At 44.7% G+C, this 19,321-nt stretch overlaps 1 protein-coding gene across 1 annotated transcript in view; it reads right to left on the bottom strand.

Moving 5' to 3' along the window:
- The window catches only part of LOC145345624 (dynein axonemal heavy chain 8-like), a gene marked incomplete at its 3' end in the record, with an annotated part of 1,250,971 nt that overhangs the window by 575,062 nt on the left and 656,588 nt on the right, over window positions 1-19,321 (bottom strand). The window contains exons 28-31 of the mRNA XM_080193458.1: window positions 10,027-10,051; window positions 8,689-8,714; window positions 7,155-7,341; window positions 1,146-1,272 (exon numbers count right to left, since the gene is read on the bottom strand). Coding sequence (XP_080049584.1) covers window positions 1,146-1,272; window positions 7,155-7,341; window positions 8,689-8,714; window positions 10,027-10,051 — 365 coding nt within the window. The remainder of the gene's footprint in view (window positions 1-1,145; window positions 1,273-7,154; window positions 7,342-8,688; window positions 8,715-10,026; window positions 10,052-19,321) is intronic.

Below are 19,321 nucleotides of genomic sequence, written 5' to 3'. Positions count from 1 at the left end.
GTTGCTGCTGAGCGTTGATGGTGGAGGGACTGGATGTTTGTAGATGTGATACCAGTCAAGTTGGCTGCTAACTATTTTAACTATAATTAAAAAAAAGTTGTGCTAATTCTTTACATTATATTCTAACTCTATTCTTAAATAAAGTTTGCTTGAATAAAAACCCTCTAGTGGGTCGATTGAATCATAGCTTGAATGAAATATCTCACGCTCACCCTGATGCCATAATCAAAGAAGGTTGGGCTAACTTCATAACATACCTTGGAGTTTTTGACCTGGTCCCTGCTACAGTGCATATTTACTTTCAGCTGCTAGTGTACAATAACACCCAGGTCATGTTGCACATTCCCCTCTTAATCTATGGCCATTCAGATAATAACCTGATTCCCTGTACTTGCTATCAAAGTGGATCAATTCACAATTATCTACATTATACTGTATCTGCTACACATTTGCTCACTCACTCAACTTGTCCAAATCATACTGAAGCAACTCTGTATCCTTGTTACAGCTAACCCTCCCAACGAGTTTTATGTCATCTTCAGATTTGGAAAAATTACATTTAGTTCCTTGATTAACATGCAGGGTTCACCAATACCCTTTAAAAAAGGAAACTTGCTATTCTTAGCTGGACAGCACGGTGGCACAGAGCCAGGGACCCAGGTACCAGCCTTTGGTGACTGTGTGTGTAAAGTTTGCATGTTCTCCCTATGTCATCATGGGTTTCTTCTGATTGCTCCAATTTCCATCACGGTCTAAAAAATGTGCCATTAGGTGGATTAGCCAAGGTAAATGTGTATGGCTACAGGGATAGAACAAAAGTGGGCCTGGGTAAAGATGCTCTTTTGGACAGTTGGTACAGATTTGATGGGTAAAGTGGCTTTCTTCTTCAATACAGACATTCTATGGCCAGAATCTCACAGTCGTTTATGCTGGTGGGATTTTCTTGTCTATGGTCTGAGTTCACATATTATTCTCGACCCACAGCTATACAGTTCCAGGACAATTAGGATGACCGATAAATGCTGGCTTCACCAGTGATGCCTACTTCTCATGAAATTAATTTTTAAAATGTTGAAAATAGCCATTTTCAACGTGTGTTGAAAGAATTAAAAAGCATATTACTGAAAATGAACTTTAGCTCTTACCAATGTTCAGCTCAATAAAATCTACTTTAATAGTGTTGCTGAATTCCTCAATCTCTTGTTTCATACTGGCATAGAACTCTAGTTCAGTTCGGAGTTCATATAGGCTGGGATTACTATCCATGAATTTCTATGTAGAAATGATAAGAAAAAAATTATAAATTTAAATCAAACAACTAAGTGTTTTCAGAGATTACTTTTAAGAAACTACATAACTTACTAAACACGGCTAGTATAAAAAAAGTTATCATAAGAAGTCATTAATTTACTTTTGCAGTATCAGATAATCTTCAAATTTTCACTTATGTCAATACACGAAGCATTATTTTTAAACATTTTTTAACAACGTGTTTAAAACTCATGAGTTTTGAGCATGGATCCTAGAGTGCTTGATTTGATTTGATTTGATTTATTACTGTCACGTGTCAGCATACAGTGAAAAGTATTGTCTCTCACGCATTTTACAGACAAAGCATACTGTTCTTAGATAAGAAAATGAGAAAGTGCAGAATGTAGTGTGACTGTCATAGCTAGAGTGTAGAGAAAGTTCCACTTAATACAAGTGGGTCCATTCAAAAGTCTGATGGCAGCAGGGAAGAAGCTGTTCTTGAGTCGACTGGTATGTGAACTCAGACTATTGTATCTTTTTTCCAATGGAAGAAGGTGGAAGAAAGAATGTCCGAGGTGTGTGGTGTCCTTAATTATGCTGGCTGCTTTTCCAAGGCAGCAGGAAGTGTAGACAGAGTCAATGGATGGGAGGCTGGTTTAAGTGATGGATTGGGCTACATTCACAACCTTTTGTAATTTCTTGCATCTTTGGGCAGAGCAGAAAGAATACTTTCAATGGCGCATTTGTAAAAGTTGGTAAGAGTCATACCAACATGGTTCGTCTTTTGAGAAAGTAGAAGCATTCATGGGCTTTCTTAGCTATAGTGTCGGCATGGCAGGGGCGGGGGGGGGGGGGGGGGGGGGTTGGTGGGGAAGCTGCGGTGGGGTTGCTGCTGTCCAGGGCAGTTTGTTAGAACATAGAACATTACAACGCAGCACAGGCCCTTCGGCTCTCGATGTTGCGCTGACCAGTGGAACCAATCTAATGACCCTCTAACTTAAGCTATTCCAATATTATCCATATGCCTATTCAATGACCATTTGAACACCCTTAAAGATGGCGAGTCCACAACTGCTGCAGGCAGGGCATTCCACGTCCTTACTACCTTCTAAGTAAAGAACCTACCTCTGACATCCGTCCTATAATTATCACCCCTCAATTTAAAGCTATGTCCCCTCGTGTTAGCCATCACCATCCAAGGAAAAAGGCTCTCACTGTCCACCCCATCTAATCCTCTGTTGTTGGTGATCTGTACATCTGAAAACTTGAAACACTTGACCATTTCTACTTTGTACCCATTGATGTAGACAGGGGCATGTGCTCCACTATGCTTCCTGAAGTCAATGACTATCTCTTTCATTTTGTTGACATTTAGGGAGAGATTATTGTTGTTGTACAACATAATCAGATTCTCTCTCTTTCCTGTACTCTGTCTTGTCATTGTTTGAGATCTGACCCACGACAGTAGTATCATCAGCAAGCTTGAAAATCAAGTTCAAGGGGAATTTGGCCACAGAGTCATAGATGTATAAGGCATGTAGTAAGGGGCTGAAGACACAGCCTTGTGGGGCACCAGTGTTGAGGCTGATCATGAAAGAAATGTTGTTTCCTATCCTTACTGACTGTGGTCTGTGGAAAGTTCAGGGTGTGGAGATGCTGGCATTGGACTGGGGTAAACACAGTAAGAAGTCTCACAACACCAGGTTAAAGTCCAACAGGTTTATTTGGTAGTAAACGCCATTAGCTTTCGGAATGCTGTTCCTTTGTTAGGTGACTGGAGAGTTCTGATCACAAACAGGGCATATAAAGGCACGCACAGTTTACAGTAAACTCAGATACAGGTTCATTTGAGGCTTCTGGAGTGGAGGGCGTGATCTCACTGACCTCTCACTGACCAGGCATAGAAGGGGTCAGCAATTTTGCATACCTTCATCTTGTAGCCTGTTATGTCCTGCAAACCTTGCCATAGTCAGCAGGGATCCTTATGGCTAGCCTGCAATTCTAGCTTGGTCCAGTGCTGTCTTTTGGCATCTTTGATGGATGTCCTTAGATCATATCTGACTTTCTTGCAGAGGTCAGGGTTACCTGACTGGAACACCTCTGATCTAGACTACAGCAGAGTAAGAAGTCTGACAACACCAGGTTTAAGTCCAGCCGATTTATTTGATAGTAAACTCACAAGCTTTCGAGGTTAACCTCTTTGTCATGTGAATGGAGAGTTCTGGCCTCTCCATTCACCTGATGAAGAGGTTAACCTCGAAAGCTCGTGAGTTTACTATCAAATAAATCGGTTGGACTTAAACCTGGTGTTGTCAGACTTCTTACTGTGTTTACCCTAGTCCAATGCCAGCATCTCTACATCTAGACTTCAGCACTCAGTGGACATCCCTGTTCATCCACGGTTTCTGGTTGGGAAACACGCGGACTTGCTTCTTTGGCACACAGTCTTTTACACGCTTACTAATGAAGTCAATTACTGTAGTGTACTCAGGCTAGTCACAGAGTTTTTAAATACTGACCAATCTAATGATTCTAAGCAATCCCATATGACATCATCTGAATCCTCAGACAAAAAAAGGTGTTAGTGAGTCATGTTAGCAGACAGCCTTCTGGTCCACTCACTGGTGTGTACTGCACAGCTGCATTAGCACATCATGTGGAGGCAGGAACTTTCAAGGGAGACAGCAGTCAGAGGGTTGCTGGATCCCTGGAAATGGCTGCCCCCAAGCCAGATGTTGGGCCTCTGAACTAGGTTGACCCATCACTATTTGAGATGCAAAAGCAGCACTAAGCTTTACAGGAGGGGTTGTCAGCTATATTGAAGAAAACATAAGGCCATCTGGATGAGTCCAAAGCCCTTCTTTTACAGGTGGTGGTGTTAGCAATGCAAGGCATCCAGGCCAAGACTGCAAAAATGGCAAGTGCAGTGGAAAACCTGGGACAAGATGTCCAACAGTCAAGTTTTTAGGTGTCCAGATCACTTACAACCTGTCCTGGTCCCTCAGTGCCGATTCATAAGAACATAAGAACATAAGAAATAGGAGTAGGAGCAGGAGTAGGCCATCTAGCCCTTCGAACCTGCCCCACCATTCAATAAGATCATGGCTGATCTGTCGTGGCTCAGTTCCACATTCCCGCCCTCTCCCCATAACCCTTAATCCCCTCGCTTATCAAAAACCCATCAACCCGCGTCTTAAAAATATTTAGCGAGGCAGCCTCCACCACTTCAACGGGCAGAGAATTCCAGAGATTCACCACCCTTTGAGTGAAGAAGTTCCTCCTCAACTCCGTTCTAAACTGCCCCCCCTTTATCTTGAGGCTGTGTCCCCTAGTCCTACTGTCCTTTCTGAGTGGGAAGAGTCTCTCCACCTCTATCCTATCCATCCCATTCATCATCTTGTATGTCTCAATGAGATCTCCCCTCATTCTTCTAAACTCTAACGAGTACAAGCCTAGTTTATTCAGCCTCTCCTCATAGCTCAACCCCCTCAACTCCGGTATCAGCCTAGTAAACCTCCTCTGCACTCCCTCCAAGGCCAAAGTATCCTTGCGTAAGTGCGGCGACCAAAACTGCACACAGTACTCCAGCTGCGGCCTCACCAATGCCCTATACAGCCGCAGCAAGACCTCCCTACTTTTATATTCAATCCACCTTGCTATGAAGGCCAGCATCCCATTCGCCTTCCTGACCACCTGCTGCACCTGCAGGCAGGGTTTTTGCGACTCATGCACAAGGACCCCGAGGTCCCTCTGCACCGTCGCCTACTGCAGTTTTTCGCCACGTAAGTAATAGTCCTTCCTACCATTATTCCTACCAAAGTGGACCACCTCGCACTTGCCAACATTAAATTCCATTTGCCAGTTCCTGGCCCATTCGCCCAGCCTATCTAGATCCTTCTGCAGACTCTCCACACCCTCCGCACAATTTGCCATACCACCAATCTTGGTGTCATCAGCAAATTTTGACACCATACACTCAGTTCCCTCCTCCAGATCAAAAGCCCATGAATGCTTCTACTTTTTCAGAAGACTAAGGAAATTTGGCATGTTAGCTACAACTCTCACCAACTTTTACAGATGCACCATAGAAAGCATTCTTTCTGATTGTATCACAGCTTGGTATGGCTTTTGTTCTGCCCAAGAGCATAAGGAACTACAAAAGGAATGTAGTCCAATTCATCATGCAAACCAGCCTCCCATCCATCGACTCTGTCTACACTACACGCTGCCTTGGCAAAGCAGCCAGCATAATTAAGGACCCCACGCATCCCAAAATTTCTTCCACCTTCTTCTGTTGGGCAAAAAATACAGAAGTCTGAGATCGCATAAGAAATAGGAGCAGGAGTAGGCCATCTAGCCCTTCGAGCCTGCCCCGCCATTCAATAAGATCATGGCTGATCTGTCGTGGCTCAGTTCCACATTCCCGCCCTCTCCCCATAACCCTTAATCCCCTCTCTTATCAAAAACCCATCAACCCGCGTCTTAAAAATATTTAGCGAGGTAGCCTCCACCACTTCAACGGGGAGAGAATTCCAGAGATTCACCACCCTTTGAGTGAAGAAGTTCTTCCTCAACTCTGTTCTAAACTGCCCCCACTTTATCTTGAGGCTGTGCCCCCTAGTCCTACTATCCTTTCTGAGCGGGAAGAGTCTCTCCACCTCTATCCTATCCATCCCATTCATCATCTTATACGTCTCAATGAGATCTCCCCTCATTCTTCTAAACTCTAACGAGTACAAGCCTATTTTATTCAGCCTCTCCTCATAGCTCAACCCCCTCAACTCTGGCATCAGCCTAGTAAACCTCCACTGCACTCCCTCCAAGGCCAAAATAGCCTTGCGTAAGTACGGCGCCCAAAACTGCACACAGTACTCCAGCTGCGGCCTCACCAATGCCCTAGATAGCCGCAGCAAGACCTCCCTACTTTTATATTCAATCCCCCTCGCTATGAAGGCTAGCATCCCATTCGCCTTCCTGACCACCTGCTGCACCTGCAAGCTGGGTTTTTGCCACTCATGCACAAGGACCCCGAGGTCCCTCTGCACCGTCGCCTGCTGCAGTTTTTTGCCACGTAAGTAATAATCCTTCCTACCATTATTCCTACCAAAGTGGACCACCTCGCACTTGCCAACATTAAATTCCATTTGCCATTTCCTAGCCCATTTGCCCAGCTTATCTAGATCCTTCTGTAGACTCTCCACACCCTCCGCACAATTTGCCGTTCCACCAATCTTGGTGTCATCAGCAAATTTCGACACCCTACACTCGGTTCCCTCCTCCAGATCATCTATATAAATGGTAAATAGCTGAGGCCCCAGCACCGACCCCTGGGGCACTCCACTAGTCACCATCCGCCAATCCGAATAGCACCCCCACTCTCTGCCTCCTATTTGACAACCAATCCTCTATCCACGCTAACACCCTACCCCCAACTCCATGTCCCCTGACCTTCTGCAATAACCTCTTGTGAGGTACCTGGTCAAACGCCTTCTGAAAGTCACGGGTAGATAGCTTTTTGACAGACAAGGGAATTAAGGGTTATGGGGAGAAAGCGGGAACGTGGAACTGATCCACTTCAGATCAGTCATGATCTTATTGAATGGCAGTGCAGGCTTGAGGGGCTAGATGGCCTACTCCTGCTCCTATTTCTTATGTTAGTTCCTGAAAATCTATATTTACTGCATCCCTTTATCTATCCAGTCATTTCTTCAAATAATCTATTAAATTGAGTAAACAAATTTGGCTTAAATCAATTTTCTATGCATTACTAAGTGCCCACAAGATTCTTACCTTCTTTCAAATACATGAATGGAACAGTTAACATGAAAGCCATTGTGAAATCAGTCACCAGAAATAGGAAGAAGGTTCAATCCAGAAGGGTCAGGCATAAGTATTTACAATACCTTAATTGTTGTGTCTCTGTCTTCTAGCCACAGCATCTTAAATTTTTGGAAACGTTCTAGTGCACTGGTGATTGTATCCCTCAATGAGTTGACAGAAGCAGACAGTATCACTATTAATTTGGTTACGTCTTTGTGTTCTGCCACGTTGTGATAAAAATTCTTCAGCTGCCTTACACCCTTACTTTCGCTAATTTCTGTTCAGGAGAACAAAGTTACATACTTAACAGTCACAAAATAGGTTCTTTGCTTGTTTACAGGTAGTTAAATGCTAAATTTTCAAAAAACAGTAATTTTGGGTTTTCTGTCCTGCCAATGAAAATGCAGTGGAACAGAATGAGTGACAGCCAAGTCATAATATTAGAATTTGTCCAAAACTGTGGGAAAGATCATCTGCATGTCTGGACAATATATCACTGCCTGCAAGTGTGATTCAGTGACACTCACTCTGATGACAGAAGGCTGTTTCAGTGACTGGAAGCCACTGGTGTACCACAGGGACCTGTGTTGGATTCCCTCTTATTCGTCATTCATATGAAGAATGTAGATGACTATGTTGGGGTAGGATTAGTAAGTTTGTAGATAACACAAGGATTAGATGGGTGGTTAACAGTGAGGCTGACTATCTTGGGCTACATGAAGATAAAAACAGAATGGTCAAATGGGCAGATAAGTGGTACATGGAATTTAACCCTGAAACATATGAGCTGATACATTTTGGAAGGAGTAATTTGACAAGGAAGTATTCAATGAATAGCATGACACTAGAAAGTTTTGTGAACAATGGGACCTTGGTGTGTTTGTGCACAGATCTCTGAAGGCAGAAGGACATGTTGGTAGGGTGGTGAAAAAGGCATATGGGACACTTGCCTTTATCAATTCAGGCATAGATTACAAAAGCAGGTGTGTCATGTTTTTTTTATTTGATTTGATTTATTATTGTCACATGTATTAACATACAGTGAAAAGTATTGTTTCTTGTGCACTATACAGAAAAAAATACTGTTCATAGAGAAGGAGATGAGACAGTGCAGAATGTAGTGTTACAGTCATAGCTAGGATGTAGAGAAAGATCAATTTAATGCAAGGTAAGTCCATTCGAAAGTCTGACAGCAGCAGGGAAGAAGTTGTTCTTGAGTCAGTTGGTACCTGACTTCAGACTTTTGTATCTTTTTCGATGGAAGAAAGAATGTCCGGGATGCATGGGGTCCTTAATTATGCTGGCTGCTTTGCCGAGGCAGTGGGAAGTGTAGACAGAGTCAATGGATGGGAGACTGGTTTGTGTAATGGATTGGGCTACATTCACGACTTTTATAGTTTCTTGCAGTCTTGGGCAAAACAAGAGCCATACCAAGCTGTGATACAACCAGAAAGAATGCTTTCTATAGTGCATTTGTAAAAGTTGGTGAGAGCTGTAGCTGACATGTCAAATTTCCTTTGTCTTCTGAGAAATTGGAGGCATTGGTGGGATTTCTCAATTATAGTGTTGGCATGGGGGGACTAGGACAGGTTGTTGGTAATCTGATCACCTAAAAACTTGAAGCTCTCGACTCTTTCTACTTTGTCCCCATTGATGTAGCCAGGGGCATGTTCTCCTTTATGCTTTTTGAAGTTGATGACAATTTCCTTCGTTTTGTTGACACTGAGGGAGAGATTATTGTTGCCGCACCAATTCACCAGATTTTCTATCTCATTCCTTTACTCTGTTTCATCATTGTTTGAGATCCGACCCACTACGGTGGTGTCATCAGCAAACTTGAAAATTGAATTGGAGGGGAATGTGGTCACAGAGTCATAAGTGTATAAGGAGTATAGTAGGGGGCTGAGAACACGGCCATGTGGGGCACCGGTGTTGAGGATGATCGTGGAGGAGGTGTTGTTGCCTATCCTTACTGATTGTAAGGAAGTTCAGGATTCAGTCGTAGAGGGAAATGTCAAGGTCCAGGCCATGGAATGTGGAGATGAGTTTCATGGGAATAATAGTGTTGAAGGCTGAGCTGTAGTCAATAAACAGGAGTCTGACATAGGTGCCCTTGTTATCTGGATGTTCCAGAGTTGAGTGCAGAGCCAGGGGGATGGACCTGTTGTGGCAGTAGGCAAACTGTAGTGGATCCAGGTAGTCAGGGAGGCAGCAATTGATTCGTGCCATGACTAGCCTTTCAAAGCACTTCGTAATGATGGATGTCAGAGCCACTGGCCGATTGTCATTAAGAAATGCTGCTTGGTTTTTCTTAGGTACTGGGATGATGATCAACTTCGTGAATCATATAGGGACCTCAGATTGTTGTAAAGAGTGGTTGAAGATGTCTGTGAATCCTCTGCTAGCTGATCTGCACGGGATCTGAGTGCCCATCCATGTACCCTATCCGGGCCAGTCACTTTCCATTGGTTGACCTTTGAGAAGGCTACTCTGACATCTGCAATGGTGATTCCAGATATAGGTTCATCCAGGGCTTCCAGGAAAGAGGCCAAGTTCTTGCTGACCTCTTGCTCAAAAATGCATTGAGCTCATCAGGGAGGGTTGCACTGGCGATGGTGATTTTACATGCCTTCATCTTGTAGCCTCTATCGTCTTGCAGACCTTGCCATAGTCGGCGGGGATCAGTGTGGCTAGCCTGGGACTCTAGCTTGGTCCAGTACTGTCTTTTGGCATCTTTGATACATCTCCTTCGATCATATCTGGCTTTCTTGTACAGGTCAGTGTCGCCTGACTTGAACACCTCAGACTTGGACCAGCAGGAAGTGGATATCCCTGCTCATCCATGTTTCCAGTTGGGGAACATACAGATTTGCTTTTTTGGCACACAATCTTCTACACACTTACTAATGAAGTCAGTTACTGTAGTGGTGTACTCATTCAGGATGGTTGCAGAATTTTTAAATACTGACCAGTTCTCTGGCTCCAAGCAGCCCCTTAGGAGATCATCCAATTCTTCAGATTAACATTGCATGACTTTCTTTGATGGATTCTCCCGCTTTAGTTGGAGCTGTATCGATCTTTGGTGAGGCCACAGCCGAAGAACTGTGTACAGTTCTAGTTGCCACATTATAGGAAGGATGTGATTGCACTGGAAAGGGTACAGAGGAGATTCACCAGGATGCTGCCTGGGATGGAACATTTAAGTTATGAAGAGATGTTGAATAGGCTTATGTTGTTTTTGTTGGAGCAGAGAAGATTAAGGGGTGACTTAATGAAGGTGTATAAGATTATGAGGGCCAAGAACAGAGTAAAGAGGAGCTGTTTTCCTTAGTTGAAGGGTCAGTCATGAGGGGACATAGATTCAAGGTGAGGGGGAGAAGGTTTAGGGGGGATGTGAAGAGAAACTTTTTTAGCCAGACAGTGGTGGTGGTATGGAATGCACCGCCTGGGAGGGTGGTAGATGTGGGTTGCCTCACATCCGTAAAAAAGTACCTGGATGAGCACTTGGCATGTCATAATATCCAAGGCTATGGGCCAACGCTAGCAGATGGGATTAGGTGGTAGTTCAGGTGTTTCTGATGTGTTGGTGTAGACTCGACGGGCCGAACAGCCTCTTCTGCACTATATGATTCCATGATTAATCAGCAGAAAGTAGACAGTCCTTATGGCCCTTGGTGTCTAATGCTGTCTCCATCCACAACTTTCCGTTTCAGGTTTTTGGACTCTAAGCAGGCATGTTCTCAAATGTTAGTTTTTTTATTGTTATTATTATTTGAGAATGGACAGTATTTTGTTATGCTCGTTGCTTTAAAATCCTGTTACCATTTTGCAATCTAAAATCTACCATTCTATATATATAGCCTCTGTCAGGCCTGGGCAAAGGGGCTGAGAGGGGATGGAGAGCACCCCCAATAATTGAACTCCAACTAAACAGTTTGAGGCTTAGCCCAGAAGCATTGAACTCTAATAAAAGAGTTGGAAGCTTAGCCCTCAAGAGTTCAGCTCAAACTAAAGAATGGGAGCTTCGCCCTTCAAGCATTGAACTCCAATAAAAAAGTGGAAGCTTTGCTCCCGAACATTGAACTCCAGTAAACGCGTTGGAAGCTTTGCTTACAAGCACTGAACTCCAATAAAAGAGTTGGAAGATTTGTTCACAAACATTGAACTCCAACTAAAGAATTGGAAACTTAGCCCCCAAGCATTGAACTACAATACAACAACTGGAAGCTTGGCCCCCAACATTAAACCCCAATAAAAGAATTGAAATCTTAGCCCCCAACATTAAATTCCCATAAAGTAATAAAAAGTTTAGCCCTCAGCATTAAACTCCAATAAAAGAATTAGAAATTTAGCCCCCAACATTATACTCCACTAAAAGAGTTGGAAGTTTAGCCCCCAAACATTGAACTCCAACTAAAGAGATGGAATCTTAGCCCCCAAGAATTGAACTCCAAGGCAGCACTCGTGACCCCACAACAGATGTACTATAGATGTTGATCCCAACGAAAAGCGTTATGTTGAATGTGTTCTTCAGTCACCATGTTCAGGACATGATGGGTGGCAACCTCTCGGCCAATATGTTAAGGAGCCAACTAGCGACCAGACCATCCTAGACTGGATATTGTGTGATGAGAGAGTATCAATTAGCAACCGTGTGGTGTGAGATCCTTTGGAGAAGAGTGACCATAACACGGTAGAATTTTTCATTAAGATAGAGAATAACAAAGCTAAGTCTGAGACTAGGGTCCTGAACTTAAGGAAAGCTAACTTTGATGGTGTAAGACATGCATTGGCTAGGATAAGCTGGCAAAGGATACTTACGGTGTTGACAGTGGATAGGCAATGGCAGACATTTAAGGAACACGTGGATGAACTTCAATAACTGTACATCCCTGTCTGGCATAAGAGTAAAATGGGGAAGGTGGCTCATCCATGGCTAACAAGCAAAATCAGGGATAGTGTTAAAGCCAAAGAAGAGGCATATAAATTGGCCAGAAAAAGAAGCAAAGCAGAGGGCTGGGAGAAATTTAAGATCCAGCAGAGAGGGACAAAGGGCTTAATTCGGAAGGGGATATCAGAATACGAGGGTAGGCTTGCAAAAAATATAAAAACTGACTGTAAAAGCTTCTATAGATATATGAAGAGAAAAAGACTGGTGAACACAAATGTAGGTCCCTTACAATTCAAATCAGGTGAATTAATAATGAGCGACAAAGGGACGGGGAACAAATACTTTGGATCTGTCTTCATTAGGAAGACATAAATTACCTTCCAGCAATACCGTGGGAGGTGAGGGAAGTGATTGCAGAGCCCCTGGCAATGATCTTTGCATCTTTGATGGGGACAGGAGAGGTTCCAGAGGATTGGAGGATTGCGGATGTGGTTCCTATTTTCAAGAAAGGGAACAGGAATAGCCTGGCAAATTACTGACCGGTGAGTCTGACCTCAGTGGTTGGTAAGCTGATGGAGAGGATTCTGACAGACAAGATTTATGAGCATTTAGAGAAGTTTAGAATGATCAGAAATAGTCAGCACGGCTTTGTCAAGGGCAGGTCGTGTCTTATGAGCCTAGTTGAGTTCTTTGAAAATGTGACTGAACACATTGATGAAGGAAGAGCGGTGGACGGTGGACTTCAGCGAGGCGTTTGATAAGGTCCCCCATGCAAGACTTCTTGAGAAGGTGAGAGGGCATGGTATCCAAGGGGCTTTGGCCTTGTGGATCCAGAACTGGCTTGCCTGCAGAAGGCAGAGAGTGGTTGTGGATGGGTCTGCATGGAGGTCGGTCACCAGTGGAGTGCCACCGGGATCTGTTCTAGGACCCTTGCTGTTTGTCATTTTCATAAATGACCTGGATGAGGAAGTGGAGGGATGAGTTAGTAAGTTCGCCGACAATATGAAGGTTGGTGGTGTTGTGGATAATCTGGAGGGATGTCAGAAGTTGCAGCGTGACATAGATAGGACTGGGCGGAGAAGTGGCAGATGGACTTCAATGTGGATAAATGTGTAGTGGTCCATTTTGGCAGGACCAATGGGATGAAGGAGTACAATATCAAGGGTAGGACTCTTAGCTGTGTTGAAGAGCAGAAGGATCTTGGGGTCCGGGTCCATAGGACTCTTAAATTGGCCTCGCAAGTGGAAGATGTGGTCAAGAAGGCATATGGCATACGGGCCTTCATTAATCGATGGATTGAGTTTAGGAGTCGGGAGGTAATGCTGCAACTTTACAAAACCCTTGTCAGACCCAACTTGGAGTACTGTGCGCAATTCTGGTTGCCTCACTACAGGAAGGATGTGGAAGCTATTGAGAGGGTGCAGAGGAGATTTACAAGGATGTTGCCTGGATTGGGAGGCATGCCTTATGAAGGTAGGTTGAGGGAGCTAGGTTTCTTCACCCTGGAGAGACGAAGGTTGAGAGGCAACCTGATAGAGGTTTATAAAATGTTGAGACGAATAGATAGGGTGGATTCTCGGAGGCTATTTCCCAGGGCTGAAATGGTTGCTACGAGAGGACACAGGTTTAAGGTGCTGGGAAGCAAGTACAGAGGAGATGTTAGGGGTAAGTTTTTCACTCAGAGGGTGGTGAGTGAGTGGAATCAGCTGCCGTCGGTGGTGATAGAGGCGAACTCGCTGGGGTCTTTTAAAAGACTTCTGGATGAGTATATGGAATCTAACGGGATTGGGAGTTACAGATAGTTCTATGGCTTGGTAGGTATAGATGTGATCAGCGCAAGGGCCTTTTTGTGCTATAGTGTTCTATGTTCTATGTAATACTAGGGTACAGAGGATTAAAGTTTTTTAAAGTTTATTTATTAGTCACAGTAAGGCTTTCATTAATTCTGTGAAATTCCACCTAGTCACCACAATCTGACGCCTGTTCAGGTAAATGCATCTAACCAGCGTGTCTTTCAGAATGTGGGAGGAAACCAGAGCATTTGGAGAAACCTACACAGATACTGTGTGCAAACTCCACACAGACAGTGACCCAAGCCAGGAATCAAACCGGAGTCCCTGGCGCTGTGAGGCAGCAATGCAAACCACTGTGCTACTGTGCCGTCTCTTATTTAGCGTGAAGGAGGAACTGAAGGAAATCCTTATTAGTCAGGAAATTGTAGTGGGGAAATTGCTGGGATTAAAACCCAATAAGTCCCCAGGGCCTCATGCTCTGCATCCCAGAGTACTCCAGGAAGTGGCCCCAGAAATAGTGGATGCATTGCTGATCACTTTCCAGCATTCTATAGACCCTGGAAGAGTTCCAATAGATTGGAGGGTAGCTAATGTAACTACAATTTTTAAAAAAGGAGGGAAGAGAGAAAATGGGAAATTTTAGTTTGGTTAGCCTGACACCGGCAGTGGGGAAAATGCTAGAGTCAATTATTAAGGATATAATAACTGAGCATTTGGAAAGTGGTCACAGGATCGGTCCAAGTCAGCATGGATTCACTAAAGGGAAATAAATCATGCTTGACAAATCTTCTGGAATTTTTTGACGATGTGATCAGTAGCGTTGAGAAGAGTGAACCAGTAATGTTATATATCTGGACTTTCAAAGGCTTTTGACAACATCCACACAAGAGATTAGTGAGCAAAATTAAAGATCATAGTACTGGGGGTAATGTATTGACGTGGATAGAGAATTGGTTGGCAGACAGGAAGCAGATAGTGGGAATAAATGGATTATTTTCAGAATGGCAGATAATATCTAGTGGGGGGTACCGGAGGGTTCAGTGCAGGGATCCCAGCTATTCACAATGTACATTAATGATTTGGACAAAGGAATTGAATGCACTGTCTCTAAATTTGCAAATGACACTAAGTTGGGTGGCAGTGTGTGCTGTGAGGAGGATGCAAAGAGGCTGTAGGGTGACTTGGATAGGCTGGCTGAGTGGACAAATAATGGCAAATGCAATATAATGTGGATAAATGTGAGGTTATCCACTTTGGTGGCAAAAACAGGAAGGAGGATTATTATCTGAAGGGTGGCAATTTAGGAAAAGGGGAAGTGCGACGTGACTTGGATGTTGTGGTGGAACAGTCGCTGAAGGATAGCATGCAGATACAGCAGATGGTAAGGAAAGCTAATGGCCTGCTGGCTTTCATAGCAAGTGGATTTGAGTATAGAAGTAAGGATGTCTTGCTGCAGTAATACAAAGCCTTGGTGATACCACACTTCGAGTATTGTGTGCATTTTGGTCTCCTCATCTGAGGAAGGACATTTTTGCTATTGAGGGACTCCAGTGAATGTTCACCAGATTGATTCCTGGAATAGCAGGACTGACATAAGAGAGACTGGATTGACTAGGCTTGTACTCACTGCAATTTAGAAGAATGAGATGGAATCTCATAGAAACATATAAAATTCTGATGGGATTTGACAGGTTAGCTGTGGGAAGAATGTTCCCGAAGTTGGGGAAATGCAGAACTAGGGGTTAAAGTCTCAAACTAAGGGGTAAGCCACTCAGGACTGAGATGAGGAAGAACTTCTTCATTCAGAATTGTGAACCTGTGGAATTCTCTACCACAGAAAGCCATTGGCATTAGTTTGTAATGGAGAGAAAGTGGAAGTGGGAAACTGAAAGTGCATGATCAGCCATGATCATATTGAATGGTGCTGCAGGCTCAAATGGCCAAATGCCCTACTCTTGCACCTATTTTCTATGCTTCTCTCATTCTCCCTTGAGATTAGAACACAGGTCCTTTGAATGCATTGAATGGCCCTCAATTTTCACCCCAGGGGAATCACAAGGCCTTGGGGTTCTCAAAAGTTGAAGCATTTCTTCCAGGTTGAGCTGAGAGGGGTAACTATAGGATTTGGCTATTGTGTGATGGGGGAGGAGTGAGGCTCATTGGAAAGGCTGCCACATAGGGGGATGTGCATGGGTTAATATCCCTGATCCTGAGAAGGCTATTGGTCAGGGTGTGGTCTTGACTCTTCATCATTCATTTTGATGTTGTCTTCCTTTCAGTTCTTGATTCAAGAAGATCATGGAGACATGAGCTAGCAATTCTTTTGATTGCGATCCACCAAGTGTGACATCGACATGCTGTTTCGTGCGGTCAGGACCAGCAACCTGCAGATGGCAGAGCTTTGGAGAAGACATTACTGGCCAAGGGTATACCGCTGTAAAATTTCTTACCTCCAAACATCAGAGGTCCTTTGCCGGAGAAGACCGTGTCTGTTCTGGGGAAGGTTGTACCATCTAGATGATGCATGAGTTGGCACCACATTGACTGAGAGCTCACCCATTGGCTGTGGCCTTGAAAATCACTGCTGCTCTGACCTCCTATGCCAGTTGGTCCTCTCAGTGCTGTATGTGTGACCAGTGAGGCATCTCCCTGTCTGCCCCACACAAGTACATAAGATAGGTCACATTTGTACTATTTGCTAGGGGCCTCATGTATATCAACATTGACAGGGACCAGGTGATCCAGGAGTCAGGGCCATGGGCTCCACTGACATAGCAGGCATAATTCAGATGCAGGGTGTCAATTATGACCCACAAGGGATACCATTCCTTCAACAACCAGATCTTCTGTGCCTATTTCCCGGGGAGGGTCTATAATACTAACATCTTGGGATGTTCACAAATCCTAGCCATTTTTGAGGGAAAGCAATGTCTGGAGGGATGTCTCCTCCAAGTCATAGGATATCCCATTCAGGAGATGGCTGACGATGCCAGTGCAGGGGGCACAAACACCTGTTGAGACTTGCTACAACAAGGCTCATATGTCAACATGTTTGTTGGTTAAGCTGGCAATTGGCCTGTTCAAAGTTCATGGGACGTGGACTGGTTAGGAGGAGTGCTTCAATATACCTCACAGAGGGTGTTCCACATCAAAGTGGTCTGCTGCACTCTACAAACTGGCACAGCAGTGGGGAGAGCAGCTGGACCAGGAGGAGATGGAGGAATGCTACATCTCCTTGGAACAGGAGGAGGATAAGGAGGACGACAAGGGGCAACCTGCAAAGGAAGAGGAAGCAGGCCCTCAGGCGTTAGCTAGGGCCCACGTGGGATGCAGAGCTAAGGATGCCCTCATGAGCTCTCATTTTGGGGTTGGCCAGGATATGTCCTCTCCCATCACAGGGTATGACATTCATTCACTACTGTTGTGACTGCAGGATGTCGTCATGATGGTGGCAACATTCATGGTAAGGGCAATTAGCAGGACACTGCGGCAAATGATGATGACTTGCAGTGACAAGAAGTGATGCTCTTCTTATCCTCTGCAAAATATCTGATTCTTGCTTGACAGAAAGCTGAACACAAGAACATAAGAAATAGGAGCAGGAGTAGGCCATCTAGCCCTTCGAGCCTGCTCCGCCATTCAACAAGATCATGGCTGATCTGAAGTGGATCAGTTCCACTTTCCCACTTTCTCCCCATAACCCTAATTCCCTAGTCTATCAGAAACCTATCTACCCGTGACTTAAATATATTCAGTGAGGTAGCCTCCACCACTTCAACAGGCAGAGAATTCCAGAGAGTCACCACCCTTTGAGTGAAGAAGTTCCTCCTCAACTCTGATCTAAACTGCTCCCCCCTTATTTTGAGGCTGTGCCCTCTAGTTCTGCTATCCTTTCTAAGCGGGAAGAATCTCTCTACCTCTACCCTATCTATCCCCTTCATTATCTTATATGTCTCTATAAGATCCCCCCTCAGCCTTCTAAGCTCCAACGAGTACAGCCCCAGTCTATTCAATCTCTCCTCATAGGCTAACCCCCTCAACTCCGGTATCAGCCTAGTGAACCTTCTCTGCACTCCCTCCAAGACCAATATATCCTTTCGCAAATGCGGTGACCAAAACTGTACACAGTACTCCAGTTGTGGCCTCACCAGTGCCCTGTACAGTTGCAGCAAGACCTCCCTACTTTTATATTCTATCCCCCTCGCTATAAAGGCCAAAATTCCATTCACCTTTTTGATCACCTGCTGCACCTGCAGACTGGGTTTTTGCGATTCATGCACAAGGACCCTCAGGTCCCTCTGCATCGTAGCATGCCATTGGTCACCAGTGGGGTGCCCCAGGGATCTGTTCTGGACCCTTGCTGTTTGTGATTTTTATAAATGACCTGGATGAGGAAGTGGAGGGATGGGTTGGTAAGTTTGCCGATGACATGAAGGTCGGAGGTGTTGTGGATAGTTTGGAGGGATGTCAGAAGTTGCAGCATGACATAGATAGGATGCAAGACTGGGCGGAGAAATGGCGGATGGACTTCAACCCAGATAAATGTCTGGTGGTACATTTTGGCAGGTCAAATGGGATGAAGGAATATAATATAAAGGGTAAGACTCTTAGCAGTGTGGAAGACCAGAAGTATCTTGGGGACTGGGTTCATAGGGCTCTCAAATTGGCTTCCCAGTTAGAGGATGTGGTTAAGAAAGCGTATGGTGTACTGGCCTTCATCAATCGAGGAATTGAGTTTAGGAGTTGAGAGATAATGCTGCAACTGTATACGACCCTGGTCAGACCCCACTTGGAGTACTGTGCTCAGTTCTGGTCGCCTCATTCCAGGAAGGATGTGGAAGCCATTGAAGGATGAGAGGGGACTTGATAGAGGTGTATAAGATGATGAGAGGTATTGATCAGGTGGACTCTCAGAGGCTTTTTCCCAGGGCTGAAATGGCTGCCACAAGAGGACACAGGTTTAAGGTGCTGGGGAGTAGGTAGAAAGGAGATGTCAGGGATAAGTTTTTCACTCAGAGTGTGGTGGGTGAGTGGAATCGGCTGCCATCGGTGCTAGTGGAGGCAAATTTGTTCGGGTCTTTTAAGAGACTTCTGGATGAGTACATGGGACTTAATAAGATTGAGGGTTATCGGTAAGCCAAGTAGGTAGAGATGAGATTGACGCAACTTGTGGGCTGAAGGGCCTGTTTGTGCTGTAGTTTTTCTATGATTCTATGATGCGCTGCAGGAAAGGATGTCTCGAGGCATGGTACATTGGGGAGACCATGAAGATGCTACGACAATGGATGGATGAACACCGCTTGAAAATCACAAGGCAGGACTGTTCTCTTCCTGTTGGGGAATACTTCACGGTCATGGGCATTTGGCCTCTGATCTTTGAGTAAGCATTCTCCAAGGTGGTCTTCATGACAGAGGACAGGGCAGTCGCTGAGCAGAGACCGATAGCCAAGTTCCGCACACATGAGGACGGTCTCAACCAGGATCTTGGGCTCATGTCACACTATCTGTCACCCCCACAACTTGCTTGGACTTGCAAAATCTCACTAACTGTCCTGTCTGGAGACAA

Source organism: Carcharhinus amblyrhynchos, chromosome 7 (genome assembly GCF_965287045.1).
Source record: "Carcharhinus amblyrhynchos chromosome 7, sCarAmb.v2.hapA, whole genome shotgun sequence".
Classification (NCBI taxonomy): domain Eukaryota; kingdom Metazoa; phylum Chordata; class Chondrichthyes; order Carcharhiniformes; family Carcharhinidae; genus Carcharhinus; species Carcharhinus amblyrhynchos.
Note: the sequence above shows the minus strand (reverse complement) of the source record. Positions and strands in the feature narration are given on the sequence as shown.